Here is an 18,247-nt window from a genome sequence, read left to right as displayed (position 1 = left end):
CATCTAATCTAAGTGAGTGTTAGTCCCATGGAGAGGGAGACTGGCGAGGAATGAACAGAAGGAAAGGGCAGGCAAATTGGGCAGGTATTTAACACAAGGCTTCACTGTACAGGATACAGTAACATCACTGAGCAGCGATAGATCAGCAAATGGAAGGACAGGAACTCAGGAGAATCACAGAGGGCAGAGATTTGGGTACGTTGTTGGGGAGTACCAGGTACTGCTGTGCTTTGTCCCAGGGTCTTAAAAGAAAGCAGATTGAACAGTACAGCCCAAGAACAGGGCTTTTCATGCACCATGTCTAGTGCCATTCCAAACTGCTCCCTAATGCCTGCACATGGTCCATGTACCCCTCTGTTCCCTACCTGTCTAAATGTGTCTGTCTAAATGCCTCCTAAACATTGCTATTGTATCTGCTGCTACCATCCCCTAAGTACATCTCCTTTAAACTTTCCCCCTCTGACCTTAAACCAATGGCCCCTCGAACATTTCCACCCTGGGACAAAGGTCCTGTTTATCCACCCAGTCCATGCCTCTCACAAACACATCAACAACATCCTGACTGGTATAACGTTCACCGAAGAGGAAAAGAACAACACCAGACTCCCCCCTTCTGAGACGTCTCAGTAGAACAAAACGTCAATGGAGAGCTGCAGACCAGTGTCTACAGGAGAGCCCCACACACACACACACACACACACACACACAGACCAGATACTCAACTACAGGAGCAATTATCCCAACGTCCACAAACAGAGCTGCATCAGGACATTCTTTAAATGAGCCACAACACAATGCAGCATAGACTCATAGAGATGTACAGCACGGAAACAGACCCTTCGGTCCAACCCATCCATGGCGACCAGCTATCCCAACACAATCTAGTCCCACCTGCCAGCACCCGGCCCATATCCCTCCAAACCCTTCCTATTCATATACCCATCCAGCTGTTGCAACTGTACCAGCCGCCACCACTTCCTCTGGCACCCAGGAACTACAAGAAGCCAAGAAAAACCACGTGTACAACATATTCAGGAACAACGGGTACCTAGTCAGCACAGTCCACCGACTGGCACACAACAGACCCAAATACACAGACACAACACACCCAGAGACTCTCGCCACCCTGCCACTACATCAAAGACACCTTGGAGATGATGACCAGATTATTCTGACCCTTTGGTATCATGATCGCTCACAAACCTACCAACACACTGAAACAGCTCCTGATGAACCTCAAGGACCCTATACCAACAACCAACTGAATGAATGGCACATGCAAATTACCCTGCAAGGACTGTAACTAACACTCCATTAGACAGACAGACAGGAAACTAGCCACCAGCACACATGAGCACCAACTAGTCACCAAAAGACATGACCCAGTCTCACCGGTATCCTTACACACAGACAAAGAACTGGGACAAACATCCATCCGAGGAGAGGCTATACAAAGGCACACACGGGAATTTCTAGAGGCGTGGCATTCAGACCGGAACTCCATCGATTTGGACCCCATTACCAACCTCTGAGAAAACCAACTAGAAATGATATCCCCCACCGGAACAGACCAAGACCCAACCAGAGAGTGGAAAACACCAGCGGTTTACCACAGGCTCACGGTGACAGGACGTCTGAGAACAAACCTCCCAGCTCAGCGAGCAAACCTACAACCTGATGCCTCTCATAATTTTATATCCTTCTATTGGCTCGTCCTTCAGCCTCCGACGCTCCAGTAAAAACAATCCAAGTTTGTCCAACCTCTCCTTGCAGCTCATCCCCTCGAGTCCAGGCAGCATCCTGGTAAACCTCTTCTCCATCCTCTCCATGGTCTCCACATCCTTCCTATAGTGTGGGGACCAGAACTCCACGTGTAGCCTAAGGAAAGCTGTCACATGACTTGCCAATGTTTATAGTCCCTGCCTTGCCTGATGAAGGGGAGCGTGCTGAATGCCTTGGTGACCACCTTATCCACACGGTGTTGCACCTTTCAAAGGGCTATGTACTGACATCTCGGGATCCCTCTGTGTGTCAATGCTTCCAGGGGCTCCTGTCATTCACTGTAAATGGAGAAAATGCCAGAGGATTCTTCTTCATCCTATTAGCCAAGGACATTTCATCCTCCTAATTCCTTGTTTAAATGTGTTCCTGCTTCCTTTATTGTCTGACTTCAGTTTTGTCAACCTTTCTCTTTTCAAGTAACCTTGTAGCTTCTCGTATCATTCCATCTTGCACCCTCACAGAGCATGCCTTTCCTGAACTCTCAGCAACCGACACTGACAATAAATGCGAGGTGCTGCATTTTGGGAAAGCAAATCTTAGCAGGACCCATACACTTAATAGTAAGGTCCCAGGGAGTGTTGCTGAACAAAGAGACCTTGGAGTGAAGGTTCATAGCTCCTTGAAAGTGGAGTCACAGGTCGATAGGATAGTGAAGAAGGTGTTTGGTATGCTTTCCTTTATTGGTCAGAGTATTGAGTACAGGAGTTGGGAGGTCATGTTACGGCTGTACAGGACATTGGTTAGGCCACTGTTGGAATATTGTGTGCAATTCTGGTCTCCTTCATATTGGAAAGATGTTGTGAAACTTGAAAGGGTTCAGAAAAGATTTACAAGGATGTTGCCAGGGTTGGAGGATTTGAGCTACAGGGAGAGGCTGAACAGACTGGGGCTGTTTTCCCTGGAGCGTCGGAGGCTGAGGGGTGACCTTATAGAGGTTTACAAAGTTATGAGGGGCATGGATAGGGTAAATAGACAAAGTCTTTTCCCTGTGGTCAGAGAATCCAGAACTAGAGGTCATAGGTTTAGGGTGAGAGGGGAAAGATATAAAAGAGACCTAAGGGGCAACGTTTTCATGCAGAGGGTGGGGTGTGTATGGAATGAGCTGCCAGAGGATGTGGTGGAGGCTGGTACAATTGCAACATTTAAAAGGCATTTGGATGGGTATATGAATAGGAAGGGTTTGGAGGGATATGGGCCGGGTGCTGGCAGGTGGGACTAGATTGAGTTGGGATATCTGGTCGGCGTGGACGGGTTGGACCGAAGGGTCTGTTTCCATGCTGTACATCTCTATGACTCTATCACTTTATGTGGATTTACCTTCAAACAGCCACTCCCAAATCTAAATTTCTCCAGTTCCTGACTAATACTGTTGTAATTAGCCTTCCCCCAGTTTAGCACTGTCACTGAGGACCACGACTGTCTTAAAATGCACAGAATTATAATCACTGATCCTGAAATACTCCCCCCCCATTGAAACTTCCATCACCTGACCAGGCTTGTTCCCCAATAGAAGGTCTAGCGCAGGCCCCTTCCCCATTGGACCATCTATATACTGTTTCAGGAACCTCCCTTCAGATGAACCCAACAAATGTTGCCCCATCTAAGCCCCTGACAGGAACAGTCCAAGTCAACATCGGGGATGTTAAAGTTGGGGGGATGGGGTGGGTGATGGCCTAATGGTGTTATCGCTGGATTGTTAACCCAGAGATACAGGGAATGTCCTGGGGACTTGAACCCTTTCAAGTTTCACAACATCTTTCCAATGGGAAGGAGACCAAAATTGCACGCAATATTCCAACAGTGGCCTAACCAATGTCCTGTACAGCCGCAACATGACCTCCCAACTCCTGTACTCAATACTGGGGACCTGGGTTTGAATCCTACCACAGCAGATGGTGGAACTTGAATTCAATAAAAATCTGGAATTAAGGATGTGATGATAACCACGAATCCATTGCTGATTGTTGGGAAAATCCCATCTGGGTCACTAATGTCCTTTAGGGATGGAATCTGCCATCCTCACCTGGTCTGGCCTACACGTGACTCCAGACCCACAGCAATGAGTGTGACTCTTAACTGCCCTCTGGGTAATTAGGGATGGGTCAATAAATACTGGCCTAGCCAGTGACATCCTTATCCTGTGAATGAATTAAGAAAATCACCCGCTACACAAATCTGCTGTTTTTCCATCTTCCCCTGGCCTGCTTATACATCTGTTCCTCTATCTCCTGCTGGCTATTGGTGTTTTGCAGTAATTATTATAATTTTACGAAACTCCGTGAGGGTGTGAGGGGGAGTGAGGGTGTGGAGGGAGTGAGGGTGTGGGGGGAGTGAGGGTGTGAGGTGGAGTGAGGGTGTGAGGGGGAGTGAGGGTGTGGAGGGAGTGAGGGTGTGGGGGGAGTGAGGGTGTGAGGTGGAGTGAGGGTGTGGAGGGAGTGAGGGTGTGAGGGGGAGTGAGGGTGTGGAGGGAGTGAGGGTGTGGAGGGAGTGAGGGTGTGGAGGGAGTGAGGGTGTGAGGGGGAGTGAGTGTGAGGGGGAGTGAGGGTGTGAGGGGGAGTGAGGGTGTGGAGGGAGTGAGGGTGTGGAGGGAGTGAGGGTGTGGGGGGAGTGAGGGTGTGGAGGGAGTGAGGGTGTGAGGTGGAGTGAGGGTGTGAGGGGGAGTGAGGGTGTGGAGGGAGTGAGGGTGTGGAGGGAGTGAGGGTGTGAGGTGGAGTGAGGGTGTGAGGGGGAGTGAGGGTGTGGAGGGAGTGAGGGTGTGGAGGGAGTGAGGGTGTGAGGGGGAGTGAGTGTGAGGGGGAGTGAGGGTGAGGGGGAGTGAGGGTGTGAGGGGGAGTGAGGGTGTGAGGGGGAGTGAGGGTGTGAGGGGGAGTGAGGGTGTGGAGGGAGTGAGGGTGTGGAGGGAGTGAGGGTGTGAGGGGGAGTGAGTGTGAGGGGGAGTGAGGGTGTGAGGGGGAGTGAGTGTGAGGGGGAGTGAGGGTGTGGAGGGAGTGAGGGTGTGGAGGGTGTGAGGGGGAGTGAGTGTGAGGGGGAGTGAGGGTGTGAGGGGGAGTGAGTGTGAGGGGGAGTGAGTGTGAGGGGGGAGTGAGGGTGTGAGGGGGAGTGAGTGTGAGGGGGAGTGAGTGTGAGGGGGAGTGAGGGTGTGAGGGGGAGTGAGGGTGTGAGGGGGAGTGAGGGTGTGAGGGGGAGTGAGGGTGTGGAGGGAGTGAGGGTGTGAGGGGGAGTGAGGGTGTGAGGGGGAGTGAGGGTGTGGAGGGAGTGAGGGTGTGGAGGGTGTGAGGGGGAGTGAGTGTGAGGGGGAGTGAGGGTGTGAGGGGGAGTGAGTGTGAGGGGGAGTGAGGGTGAGGGGGAGTGAGGGTGTGAGGGGGAGTGAGTGTGAGGGGGAGTGAGGGTGTGAGGGGGAGTGAGTGTGAGGGGGAGTGAGTGTGAGGGGGAGTGAGGGTGTGAGGGGGAGTGAGTGTGAGGGGGAGTGAGTGTGAGGGGGAGTGAGGGTGTGAGGGGGAGTGAGTGTGAGGGGGAGTGAGGGTGAGGGGGAGTGAGTGTGAGGGGGAGTGAGTGTGAGGGGGAGTGAGGGTGAGGGGGAGTGAGGGTGTGAGGGGGAGTGAGTGTGAGGGGGAGTGAGTGTGAGGGGGAGTGAGGGTGAGGGGGAGTGAGTGTGAGGGGAGTGAGGGTGAGGGGGAGTGAGTGTGAGGGGGAGTGAGTGTGAGGGGGAGTGAGTGTGAGGGGGAGTGAGTGTGAGGGGGAGTGAGGGTGCCTCCCTGGGAATGCCGGGGTGCTCAGGAGGAGTTGCTCGTTGACCTGATCTTCATTCTGCAGAGGAAGGTGCTGAAGGAACAGGCTCGAAGCCATGGGGAAACCTGCAGCTCCTCGGAACAGGACAGGAATGATGGAACAGCAAGTGACAGCAGCAGCCAGGAGACACCAGAGACTGAGGATCCAGAACTCCCAGGACCCAGTGATCCAGAACTCCCAGGACCCAGTGATCCAGAACTCCCAGGACCCAGTGATCGAGAACTCCCAGGACCCAGTGATCGAGAACTCCCAGGACCCAGTGATCCAGAACTCCCAGGACCCAGTGATCCAGAACTCCCAGGACCCAGTGATCGAGAACTCCCAGGACCCAGTGATCGAGAACTCCCAGGACCCAGTGATCCAGAACTCCCAGGACCCAGTGATCCAGAACTCCCAGGACCCAGTGATCCAGAACTCCAGAAAACCAGTAGGTGCAGGAAACCCGGGATCAGAGTGTGGTTAGGAGAGAGAGAGTGAGAGAGAGAGAGAGAGAGAGACGGTGAGAGAGAGAGAGAGAGTGAGAGAGAGAGAGAGAGTGAGAGAGTGAGAGAGAGAGAGAGAGACGGTGAGAGAGAGAGAGAGTGAGAGAGAGAGAGAGAGTGAGACAGTGAGAGAGAGAGAGTGAGAGAGAGAGAGAGAGTGAGAGAGTGAGAGAGAGAGAGTGAGAGAGAGAGAGAGAGTGAGAGAGAGAGAGAGAGAGAGAGAGACGGTGAGAGAGAGAGAGAGTGAGAGAGAGAGAGAGAGTGAGACAGTGAGAGAGAGAGAGTGAGAGAGAGAGTGAGACAGTGAGAGAGAGAGAGTGACAGTGAGAGAGAGAGAGTGAGACAGTGAGAGAGAGAGAGAGTGAGACAGTGAGAGAGAGAGAGAGAGTGAGACAGTGAGAGAGAGAGAGAGAGTGAGACAGTGAGAGAGAGAGAGTGAAACAGAGAGAGAGAGTGAGACAGTGAGAGAGAGAGAGAGAGTGACAGTGACGGTGAGAGAAAGAGAGTAAGACAGTGAGAGAGCGAGAGAGAGAGTGACGGTGAGAGAGAGAGAGTGACGGTGACGGCGAGAGAGAGAGAGTGAGACAGTGAGAGAGAGAGAGAGAGAGTGACGGTGAGAGAGAGAGAGTGACGGTGACGGCGAGAGAGAGAGAGTGAGACAGTGAGAGAGAGAGAGTGAGACAGTGACGGTGAGAGAGAGTGAGACAGTGAGAGAGAGAGAGAGACGGTGAGAGAGAGAGTGAGACAGTGAGAGAGAGAGAGTGACAGTGACGGTGAGAGAGAGAGACGGTGACAGAGAGAATGAGAGAGTAACAGTGAGAAACAGAGAGAGAGTGACAGTGACGGTGAGAGAGAGAGTGAGACAGTGAGAGAGCGAGTGACAGTGACGGTGAGAGAGAGAGTGAGACAGTGACGGTGAGAGAGAGAGTGAGAGAGAGAGTAAGACAGTGAGAGAGAGAGAGAGAGAGAGTGACGGTGAGAGAGAGAGAGAGTGACGGTGACGGCGAGAGAGAGAGAGTGAGACAGTGAGAGAGAGAGAGTGAGACAGTGAGAGAGAGAGAGTGACAGTGACGGTGAGAGAGAGAGTGACAGTGACAGTGAGAGAGAGAGTGATAGTGAGAGGGAGAGTGAGGCAGTGAGAGAGTGAGAGAGAGAGAGTGAGACAGTGACGGTGAGAGAGGGAGTGAGACAGAGAGAGAGAGTGAGACAGTGACGGTGAGAGAGAGAGTGAGAGTGATAGTGAGAGGGAGAGTGAGGCAGTGAGAGAGTGAGAGAGAGTGAGTGTGTGACAGTGAGAAAGAGAGGGACAGTGAGAGAGACAGAGTGAGATAGCGAGCGAGAGAGAGAGAGGTAGTGAGAGAGTAGGACAGAGATAGTGACAGTGAGAGAGAGTGACAATGAGATAGAATGAGTCAGAGAGAGTGACAGTGAAAGCGTGTCAGAGAGAGAGTGTGACAGTGTGTGTGAGAGAGAGAGAGAGAGTGACAGTGAGCAAGAGCTAGAGAGCAAGCGAGAGAGTGTGACTGCAAGGGAGAGGGGGAGCCAGACAGAGAGAGAGAGAGTGAGACAGACAGAGAGAGAGAGAGAGCGAGCCAGACAGAGAGAGAGAGAGTGAGACAGACAGAGAGAGAGAGAGAGCGAGCCAGACAGAGAGAGAGAGAGCGAGCCAGACAGAGAGAGAGAGAGAGTGAGACAGACAGAGAGAGAGAGAGAGCCAGACAGAGAGAGAGAGAGAGTGAGACAGAGAGAGAGAGAGAGCGAGCCAGACAGAGAGAGAGAGAGCGAGCCAGACAGAGAGAGAGAGAGTGAGACAGACAGAGAGAGAGCGAGCCAGACAGAGAGAGAGAGAGTGAGACAGAGAGAGAGAGAGACAGAGAGAGAGAGAGAGCGAGACAGAGACAGAGAGAGAGAGAGAGCGAGACAGACAGAGAGAGAGCGAGCCAGACAGAGAGAGAGAGAGTGAGACAGAGAGAGAGAGCGAGACAGACAGAGAGAGAGAGAGTGAGACAGAGAGAGAGCGAGACAGAGACAGAGAGAGAGAGAGAGCGCGAGACAGAGAGAGAGAGAGCGAGACAGACAGAGAGAGAGAGAGTGAGACAGTCCAGTACAGGAATAGGCCTTTCAACCCATCAAGCCTGTGACAACACAAGATACCTTCCGAAAGGAGAACCCCTTTGCCTTTATGTGGTCCGTATCCCTGTATTCCCTGGCTATTCATGTCTCTGTCTTCTTTAGTCATCCAGCATTCCCTATACCTATCATACCAACCATCACCACCTTCTCCGGGAACACATTCCAGGCCCTCACAGCCCTCTGTGTAAAACAACCTGCCTCTCCCATCTCCTTTAAACTTATCCCGTTTTAGATCACTTACAGGAGTGGGAACAGGCCCCTCAGCCTAACAAGCCCACACTGACCCTCCGAAGAGCAATCCACCCAGACACTTACCCCGTCACCTAACACTAGGGGCAATTTAGTATGGCCAATCCACCCTGACCTGCACATCTTTGGACTGTGGGAGGAAACCGGAGCACCCGGAGGAAACCCACGCAGACACGGGGAGAATGTGCAAACTCCACACAGACAGTCGCCTGAGGCGGGAACTGAACCCGGGTCTCTGGCGCTGTGAGGCAGCAGTGCTAACCACTGTGCCACTTTACCTTGTCCCCTAGTCATTGACACCTCGACCTTGGAAGAAGACTCTGGCTATCCATTCTGTGATGTGGTGGAGTTGGTGTTGGACTGGGCTGGACACACAGCACCAGGCTGGAGTGTTCTATCCACGACTTCCACAATTTTGTAATCTTCTATCAAGTCGCCTTCAACCCCCAACATTCAAGTGAAACCGAACAGAATTTGTCGATCTCCCCTCATAGCTCATCCCTCCAAACCAAACAACATCCTGGTAAACTGTTCCTGCACCCTCTCCAAAGCCTCCACATCCTTCTGGTAGTGTGGTGACCAGAGCTCTACACAGTATTCCAAATATGGATGCTCTGCAGAGGGCCGGGATGGACTCAATGGATGGAATGGCCTGCCTCCACATTGTAGCGATTCTATGATTCTATAAAGTCTGATACAGCTGCAACATTGACTTGCCAATGTTTATACTCAGTGCCCTGACTAATGAAGATAAGGCCATTCTCCATCTTGACCACCTTACCCACTTGATTCCTGATGAAGGGCTTCGTCATAGAGATGTACAGCACGGAAACAGACCCTTCGGTCCAACCTGTCTATGCCGACCCAGATATCCCAACCCAGTCTAGTCCCACCTCCCAGCACCCGGCCCATATCCCTCCAAACCTTCCTATTCGTATACCTGACATATGCTTCCTTCTTTTTCTTAACTAAACCCTCAATTTCTTTAGTCATCCAGCATTCCCTGGACCTACCAGCCTTCCCTTTCACCCTGACAGGAATATACTTTCTCTGGATTCTCGTTATCTCATTTCTGAAGGCTTCCCATTTTCCAGCCGTCCCTTTACCTGCGAACATCTGCCTCCAATCAGCTTTTGAAAGTTCTTGCCTAATACCGTCAAAATTGGCCTTTCTCCAATTTAGAACTTCAACTTTTAGATCTGGTCTATCCTTTTCCATCATTATTTTAAATCCAATAGAATGATGGTCGCTGGCCCCAAAGTGCTCCCCCACTGACACCTCAGTCACCTGCCCTGCCTTATTTCCCAAGAGTAGGTCAAGGTTTGTACCTTCTCTAGTAGGTACATCCATCACCGTTCCCTCATCAATCAGTTTTGTCACTTCCTGAAAAACCTCCCTCAGATTTGGGAGAGACACCTTCCCTGCACAAAGTCATGTTGTCTAATGCTCCTCAATCTGTGAAGTTCCAAATGTGAGCAAATTCTGTCTCTGAGAATCTTCTCCAGTAATTTCTGTCCTACTGACATAAAGCTCACCAGCCTGCGATCTCCTGGACTACCCCAGTAGTTGTTCTTCTCAAACAGAGGAACAGCGCTGGCTATTCTCCAATCCTCTGGCACCTCTCCTGAGACCAATACCAAGATTTCTTCTAAGGCCCCAGCAATTTCCTCACCAGCCTCTGTCAACATTCTGGGAGAGATCCCACCATGTCCTGGGGACGCTTCTACCTTTAATGCTTTTCAAAATACCCAACACCACCTTCCTTTGTTTATAATGACATCCTCCAGAATGTCAACGTCCCCCTCCCAAGACTCACCATGTCTTCCTCCTAGTGAGTTTTAAGAAGATTTGTAGCTCAGGTTGAGGTTCTGGATGGAGGTTTGCTCGCTGAGCTGGAAGATTCATTTCCAGACGTTTCGTTACTTTCAGCACAGCGAGCAAACCTACATCCAAAACGTCTTCCTCCGTTGTGAACACTGATGCACACTGAAGGACCTGACCCACTTCCTCCAACTCCAGGCATATTCTCCCCCCATTCCCCCCAGAGAGTGAGAGAGGGAGCGCGCCAGTGGGGCAGAGCGAGAGAATGACCGAGAAACTGCAGCGATGTCACACATTTCCAAACTGGGTATTGTCGTGTGAAGTTATTTTATGTGTGAGACATTGGGACCGTTGGCTGGTTTTCTGATGGTCTGTTGGTGATCTGTCTTTCAGAGAAAGTGAAATGCAGTTTATCAAAACGCAGACAGACCCGAAAACGAGTGGAAGAGGTGAGTAAGAGAGTCTCCTTCGTGTAACTGTCACAAACTCCATGTGGATTAGAAATACTGCCCAACCCACACCCTACAACCAATTTAAGAAAACCTCCATTGCCAGGATCGAGCCTCAGGACTTGGGCATCGCTGGGGCCCTGAATTTATTATTGTCCATTCCTAGTTGCCCCCCTTGAGAAGGTGAGGGTGAGCTGCCTTCTTGAAGCGCTGCAGTCCATGTGCTGTAGGTAGACCCACAATGCCCTGAGGGAGGCAATAACCTCCAACAACTTGCCCACCACCGAGGTCAGACTCACTGGTCTATAGTTCCCTGGCTTGTCCTTACCACCCTTCTTAAACAGTGGCACCACGTTTGCCAACCTCTAGTCTTCTGGCACCTCACCTGTGACTATCGATGATACAAATATCTCAGCAAGAGGCCCAGCAATCACTTCTCTAGCTCCCACAGAGTTCTAGGGTACACCCTGATCTCATCCCAGGGATTTAACCACCTTTATGCATTTTAAGACATCCAGCACTTCCTCCTCTGTAATACGGACATTTTTCACGATATCAGTATTTGTTTCACCAAATTCTCTCTCTTCCATGTCGTTCTCCACAGTAAACACTGATGCAAAATACTCATTTAGTATCATGTTGACCTTTGAACATTAAACAGTACAACACAGGAGCAGGCCTGTCACAGCTATGAGGGAGGAGCTGGCCAAAGTTCAATGGTGCAATACCTTAGCAGGGATGACAGTTCATTCCAAAAAGGAAGAAAAATCCCAGGAGGAGGCATGGGTGGCTGTGGCTGACGAGGGAAGTTAAGAAACATATAAAGTTCAAAGAGAAAAAGTTATAACATAGCAAAAGATAAGGGGAAAAACAGAGGACTGGGGAAGCTTTTAAAGAACAATAGAGGATTACTAAGAAGGAAATACGCAGACAAAAAATGAGGTACGAAGGTAAAATGGCCAAAAATATAAAGAAGGATAGTAAAAACTTTTTTAGGTATGTGAAAGGCAAAAAAATGGTTAAAACTAAAATTGGGCCCTTGAAGACAGAAACAGGGGAACATATTACGGGGAACAAAGAAATGGCAGAAGAATTGAATTGGTACTTCAGATCTGTGTTCACTGGGGAAGACACAAGCAATCTCCTTGAGGTAACAGTGGCTGAAGGACCTGAACTTATGGGAATTTATATTTGGTGTTGGAGAGACTGTTAGGTCTGAAGGTTGATAAGTCCCCGGGGCCTGATGGTCTACATCCCAGGGTACTGAAGGAGGTGGCTCGAGAAATCGTGGATGCGTTGGTGATTATTTTCCAGAGTTTGATAGATTCAGGATCAGTTCCTGTGGATTGGAGGGTGGCTAATGTTGTACCACTTTTTAAGAAAGGTGGGAGAGAGAAAGCAGGAAATTATAGACCAGTTAGTCTGACCTCAGTGGTGGGAAAGATGCTGGAGTCTATTATAAAGGATGAAATTACGGCACATCTGGATAATAGTAACAGGATAGGACAGAGTCAGCATGGATTTATGAAGGGGAAATAATGCTTGACTAATCTTCTGGAATTTTTTGAGGATGTAACTCTGAAGATGGACGAAGGAGATCCAGTAGATGTAGTGTACTTGGACTTTCAGAAAGCTTTTGATAAAGTCCCACATAGGAGGTTAGTGAGTAAAATTAGGGCGTATGGTATTGGGGGCAAAGTACTAACTTGGATTGAAAGTTGGTTGGCTGATAGGAAACAAAGAGTAGTGATAAACGGCTCCATTTCGGAATGGCAGGCAGTGACCAGTGGGGTACCGCAGGGATCAGTACTGGGACCGCAGCTTTTTACAATATATATTAATGATATAGAAGATGGTGTTAGTAATAACATTAGCAAATTTGCTGATGACACTAAACTGGGTGGCAGGGTGAAATGTGAGGAGGATGTTAGGAGATTACAGGGTGACCTGGACAAGTTAGGTGAGTGGTCAGATGCATGGCAGATGCAGTTTAATGTGGATAAATGTCTGGTTATCCACTTTGGTGGCAAGAACAGGAAGGCAGATTACTACCTAAATGGAGTCAAGTTAGGTAAAGGAGCAGTACAGAGAGATTGCCCTCCAACGCATCTCGTCCACATCCCACACCTCCGCCCTCAGACCCCACCCCTCCAACCGTAACAAGGACAGAACGCCCCTGGTGCTCACCTTCCACCCTACAAACCTTCGCAGAAACCAAATCATCCGCCGACATTTCCGCCACCTCCAAAAAGACCCCACCACCAGGGATATATTTCCCTCCCCACCCCTTTCCGCCTTCCGCAAAGACCATTCCTTCCGTGACTACCTGGTCAGGTCCACGCCCCCAAACAACCCACCCTCCAACCCTGGCACTTTCCCCTGCCACCGCAGGAACTGTAAAACCTGCGCCCACACCTCCTCCCTCACCTCTATCCAAGGCCCTAAAGGAGTCTTCCACATCCATCAAAGTTTTACCTGCACATCCACTAATATCATTTTATTGTATCCGTTGCTCCCGATGCGGTCTCCTTTACATTGGGGAGACTGGGCGCCTCCTAGCAGAGCGCTTTAGGGAACATCTCCGGGACACCCGCACCAATCAAACCAAACCGCCCCATGGCCCAACATTTCAACTCCCCCTCCCACTCTGCCGAGGACATGGAGGTCCTGGGCCTCCTTCACCACCGCTCCCTCATCACCAGATGCCTGGAGGAAGAACGCCTCATCTTCCCGCCTCTGAACACGTCAACCCCAGGGCATCAATGTGGACTTCAACAGCTTCCTCATTTCCCCTTCCCCCACCTCACCCTAGTTCTAAACTTCCAGCTCAGTAACTGTCCCCATGACTTGTCTGGACTTGTCCGACCTGCCTATCTTCTTTTCCACCTATCCACTCCACCCTCTCCTCCTTGACCTATCACCTTCATCCCCTCCCCCACTCACCCATTGTACTCTATGCTACTCTCTCCCCACCCCCACCCTCCTCTAGCTTATCTCTCCACGCTTCAGGCTCACTGCCTTTATTCTGATGAAGGGCTTTTGCCGAAACGTTGATTTCGCTGCTCGTTGGATGCTGCCTGAACTGCTGTGCTCTTCCAGCCCCACTAATCCAGTATTTGCTTTCCAGCATCTGCAGTTATTGTTTTTACCACGTTCTTGTACACCAGTCAATGAAGGTAAACATGCAGTTACAGCAGGTAGTGAAGAAGGCTAATAGCATGCTGGCCTTCATAACAAGAGGAATTGAGTATAGAAGCAAAGAGGTGCTTCTGCAGCTGTACAGGGCCCTGGTGAGACCACACCTGGAGTACTGTGTGCAGTTCTGGTCTCCAAATTTGAGGAAAGACATTCTGGCTATTGAGGGAGTGCAGCACAGGTTCACGAGGTCAATTCCTGGAATGGCGGGACTACTTACGCTGAAAGACTGGAGTGACTAGGCTTGTATACCCTTGAGTTAGAAGACTGAGAGGGGATCTGATTGAGACATATAAGATTATTAAAGGATTGGACACTCTGGAGGCAGGAAACATGTTTCCGCTGATGGGTGAGTGCCCGAACCAGAGGACACAGCTTAAAAATACGGGGTAGACCATTTAGGACAGAGATGAGGAGAAACGTCTTCACCCAGAGAGTGGTGGCTGTGTGGAATGCTCTGCCCCAGAGGGCAGTGGAGGCCCAGTCTCTGGATTCATTTAAGAAAGAGTTGGATAGAGCTCTCAAGGATTGTGGAATCAAGGGTTATGGAGATAAGGCAGGAACAGGATACTGATTGAGGATGATCAGCCATGATCATAATGAATGGTGGTGCAGGCCCGAAGGGCAGAATGGCCTACTCCTGCACCTATTGTCTATTGTCTTGCATATTCATGTGCTTACCTAACAGTCCCTTAGAAGCCCCCTCTCGCATGACTCCACCACCATCCCTGGCAATGTATTCCACACTCTACTGCTCTCTGTGTATAACACTGGCCCCTCACATCTCCTTTGAACTTCTCCAAGTGCATGCCCCTGGTTTTTGACATTTCAACTCTGGAAAAAAGATTTTGTCCGTCAACTCTAACTATGTATCTCATAATTTTATAGACTTCTAGCAAGTCTCCCCTCAGCCTCCCCTGCTCCAGAGAAAACAACCCTAATTTTTCTAGCCTCTCCTTACAGTTCACACCATCTAATCGATGCAGCATCCTGGGAAACCCCTTCTGCACGCTCTCCAAAGCCTCCACACCCTTCCTGTGATGTGACCAGAATTGAACACAACACTCAAGTGCGGTCTAGCAAAGTCTTACAAAGCTGCAACATGACATCTTGACGCTTGTACTCAGTTCCCCGACAAAAGGGGCCCTATTCTCTCCGTAGTTACCCTTTTGCCCTTAAGTGCATTTGTGGAATTTCTTTGGATTCTCCTTAACCTAACTTGCCAAAGCTATCTCATATTCCCTCCTGATTTCCCTCTTGAGTATACGCCTACTACTCTTATCCTCCTTAAGGGATTCCTTGTTCCCGGTTGTCTATGCCTGCCATATGCCTCCCTGACCAGAGCTTCAATTTATCCAGTCATCCAACATTCCTTACACCTACCAGCCTTACCTTTCAGGAACTGGACTCTAGATTCTCGTTATCTCATTTCTGAAAGCTTCCCATTTTCCAGCCGTCCCTTTACCTGTGAACATCTGCCTCCAATCAGCTTTTGAAAGTTCTTGCCTCATACCATCAAAATTGGCCCTTTCCCCAATGTAGAACTTTAACTTTTCGATCTGCTCTCTCCTTTTCCATCACTATTTTAAAACTAATAGAATTATAGTCGCTGGCCCCAGAGTGCTCCCCCACTGACACCTCAGTCACTTCTCTCAGCACAGAAATGACCTTGTCTTTGGAAAGAAGGCAGGCCAAGGTCAGGTTTTGTGATTTTTCGAACAGTGGCTCTGTTTAAGTAAAGTTTTACTTTTAATCCCCTGCAGCTGAGACTCCCCCAGACTCTGAAAGGCCAGCACATCAAGGCCACAGTGAAAACCAACCAAGTAGGTGTCTTCCCGGCCTAGCTGCAGGATTCAGGGGAATCCGACCAGAATAGCGACTGTGTCTATTCACCCGCTGGACACAAATTCACAATCTGACCCACCCCTCAGAGCTGTGCCCAGCATTTATTGCCCGTCCCTAGTTGCCCCCCTTGAGAAGGTGGGGGTGAGCTGCCTTCTTGAACCGCTGCAGTCCATGTGCTGTGGGTTGACCCACAAAGTCCTGAGGGAGGGAATTCCGGGATTCTGACCCAGTGACACTGAAGGAACGGCGAGATATTTCCGAGTCCAGATGGTGAGTGGGATGTCCCATCCCCGCACTCCCCAGTCTGAACCCTCCAGTAATGTCCATCCTCTGACCCTCCCTGATGTCCATCCTTGACCCCCCCGATGTCCATCCTCTTAACCCATCCCGATGTCCATCCTCTGACCCCCCCGATGTCCATCCTCTGACCCCCCCGATCTCCATCCTCTGACCCCCCCCGATCTCCATCCTCTGACCCTCCCCTCGATGTCCATCCTCTGACCCCCCCCCCGATGTCCCATCCTCTGACCCTCCCCCCGATGTCCATCCTCTGACCCTCCCCTCGATGTCCATCCTCTGACCCCCCCCGATGTCCATCCTCTGACCCCCCTGATGTCCAGCCTCTGACCCCCCCGATGTCCATCCTCTGACCCCCCCGATGTCCATCCTTTGTCCTTCCCCGATGTCCATCCTCTGACCCCCCCGATGTCCATCCTCTGACCCCCCCCCGATGTCCATCCTCTGACCCCCCCCGATGTCCATCCTCTGACCCCCCCCGATGTCCATCCTCTGACCCCCCGATGTCCATCCTCTGACCCCCCCCCCGATGTCCATCCTCTGACCCCCCCCCCGGTGTCCATCCTCTGACCCCCCCCGGTGTCCATCCTCTGACCCCCCCCATGTCCATCCTCTGACCCCCCCCGATGTCCATCCTCTGACCCCCCCCCGATGTCCATCCTCTGACCCCCCCATGTCCATCCTCTGACCCTCCCCCCATGTCCATCCTCTGACCCCCCCCATGTCCATCCTCTGACACCCCCCCGATGTCCATCCTCTGACCCCCCTGATGTCCATCCTCTGAGCCCCCCCCCTGATGTCCATCCTCTGACCCCCCCCATGTCCATCCTCTGACCCTCCCCCGATCTCCATCCTCTGACCCCCCCCGATGTCCATCCTCTGACCCCCCACGATGTCCATCCTCTGACCCCCCCCCGATGTCCATCCTCTGAACCCCCCGATGTCCATCCTCTGACCCCCCCCCCGATGTCCATCCTCTGACCCTCCCCCCCGATAGGACCCTCCCTGATGTCCATTTGCTCCTTAAGTGTGGTAAGTGCTCCAGGGAAAGATTTTTGATGAATTTTTGAGACAGAACTCCAGGGAGAATCCGGGGAGAGTCTGGGGAGATTTGGATGTGTGTCTGTGCTCACATTGCTGTTCTGGTTTTTCATTGTGAATGGATGTGAATGACAGCAGAGAGAGAGAGAGAGAGAGAGCGCAACGCAGAGAGAGAGGAAAACAGTGCAGAGAGAGAGAGAGAGAGAGAGAGAGAGCGCAACGCAGAGAGAGAGGAGAACAGTGCAGAGAGAGAGAGAGAGAGAGAGAGAGCGCAACGCAGAGAGAGAGGAGAACAGTGCAGAGAGAGAGAGAGAGAGAGAGAGCGCAACGCAGAGAGAGAGGAGAACAGTGCAGAGAGAGAGAGAGAGAGAGAGAGAGAGAGCGCAACGCAGAGAGAGAGGAGAACAGTGCAGAAGAGAGAGGAGAACAGTGCAGAGAGAGAGAGAGAGAGAGAGAGAGAGCGCAACGCAGAGAGAGAGGAGAACAGTGCAGAGAGAGAGAGAGAGAGAGAGGAGCGCAACGCAGAGAGAGAGGAGAACAGTGCAGAGAGAGAGAGAGAGAGAGAGAGAGCGCAACGCAGAGAGAGAGGAGAACAGTGCAGAGAGAGAGAGAGAGAGAGAGAGAGCGCAACGCAGAGAGAGAGGAGAACAGTGCAGAGAGAGAGAGAGAGAGAGAGAGAGCGCAACGCAGAGAGAGAGGAGAACAGTGCAGAGAGAGAGAGAGAGAGAGAGAGAGCGCAACGCAGAGAGAGAGGAGAACAGTGCAGAGAGAGAGAGAGAGAGAGAGAGAGCGCAACGCAGAGAGAGAGGAGAACAGTGCAGAGAGAGAGAGAGAGAGAGAGCGCAACGCAGAGAGAGAGGAGAACAGTGCAGAGAGAGAGAGAGAGAGAGAGAGAGAGCGCAACGCAGAGAGAGAGGAGAACAGTGCAGAGAGAGAGAGAGAGAGAGAGAGAGAGCGCAACGCAGAGAGAGAGGAGAACAGTGCAGAGAGAGAGAGAGAGAGAGAGAGAGAGCGCAACGCAGAGAGAGAGGAGAACAGTGCAGGAGAGAGAGAGAGAGAGAGAGAGAGCGCAACGCAGAGAGAGAGGAGAACAGTGCAGAAGAGAGAGAGAGAGAGAGAGAGAGCGCAACGCAGAGAGAGAGGAGAACAGTGCAGAGAGAGAGA

The 18,247-nt window shown here is 51.2% G+C and overlaps 1 protein-coding gene across 1 annotated transcript in view; it reads left to right on the top strand.

Annotated features, from left to right (window-relative positions):
• The window catches only part of LOC140480300 (tonsoku-like protein), a 101,367-nt gene that overhangs the window by 45,979 nt on the left and 37,141 nt on the right, over nucleotides 1-18,247 (top strand). The window contains exons 10-12 of the mRNA XM_072575004.1: nucleotides 5,596-5,998; nucleotides 10,650-10,705; nucleotides 15,664-15,723. Coding sequence (XP_072431105.1) covers nucleotides 5,596-5,998; nucleotides 10,650-10,705; nucleotides 15,664-15,723 — 519 coding nt within the window. The remainder of the gene's footprint in view (nucleotides 1-5,595; nucleotides 5,999-10,649; nucleotides 10,706-15,663; nucleotides 15,724-18,247) is intronic.

This window comes from Chiloscyllium punctatum, chromosome 8, assembly GCF_047496795.1.
Source record: "Chiloscyllium punctatum isolate Juve2018m chromosome 8, sChiPun1.3, whole genome shotgun sequence".
NCBI classification, from domain to species: domain Eukaryota; kingdom Metazoa; phylum Chordata; class Chondrichthyes; order Orectolobiformes; family Hemiscylliidae; genus Chiloscyllium; species Chiloscyllium punctatum.
This window is presented reverse-complemented; position numbering and strand designations above follow the sequence as displayed.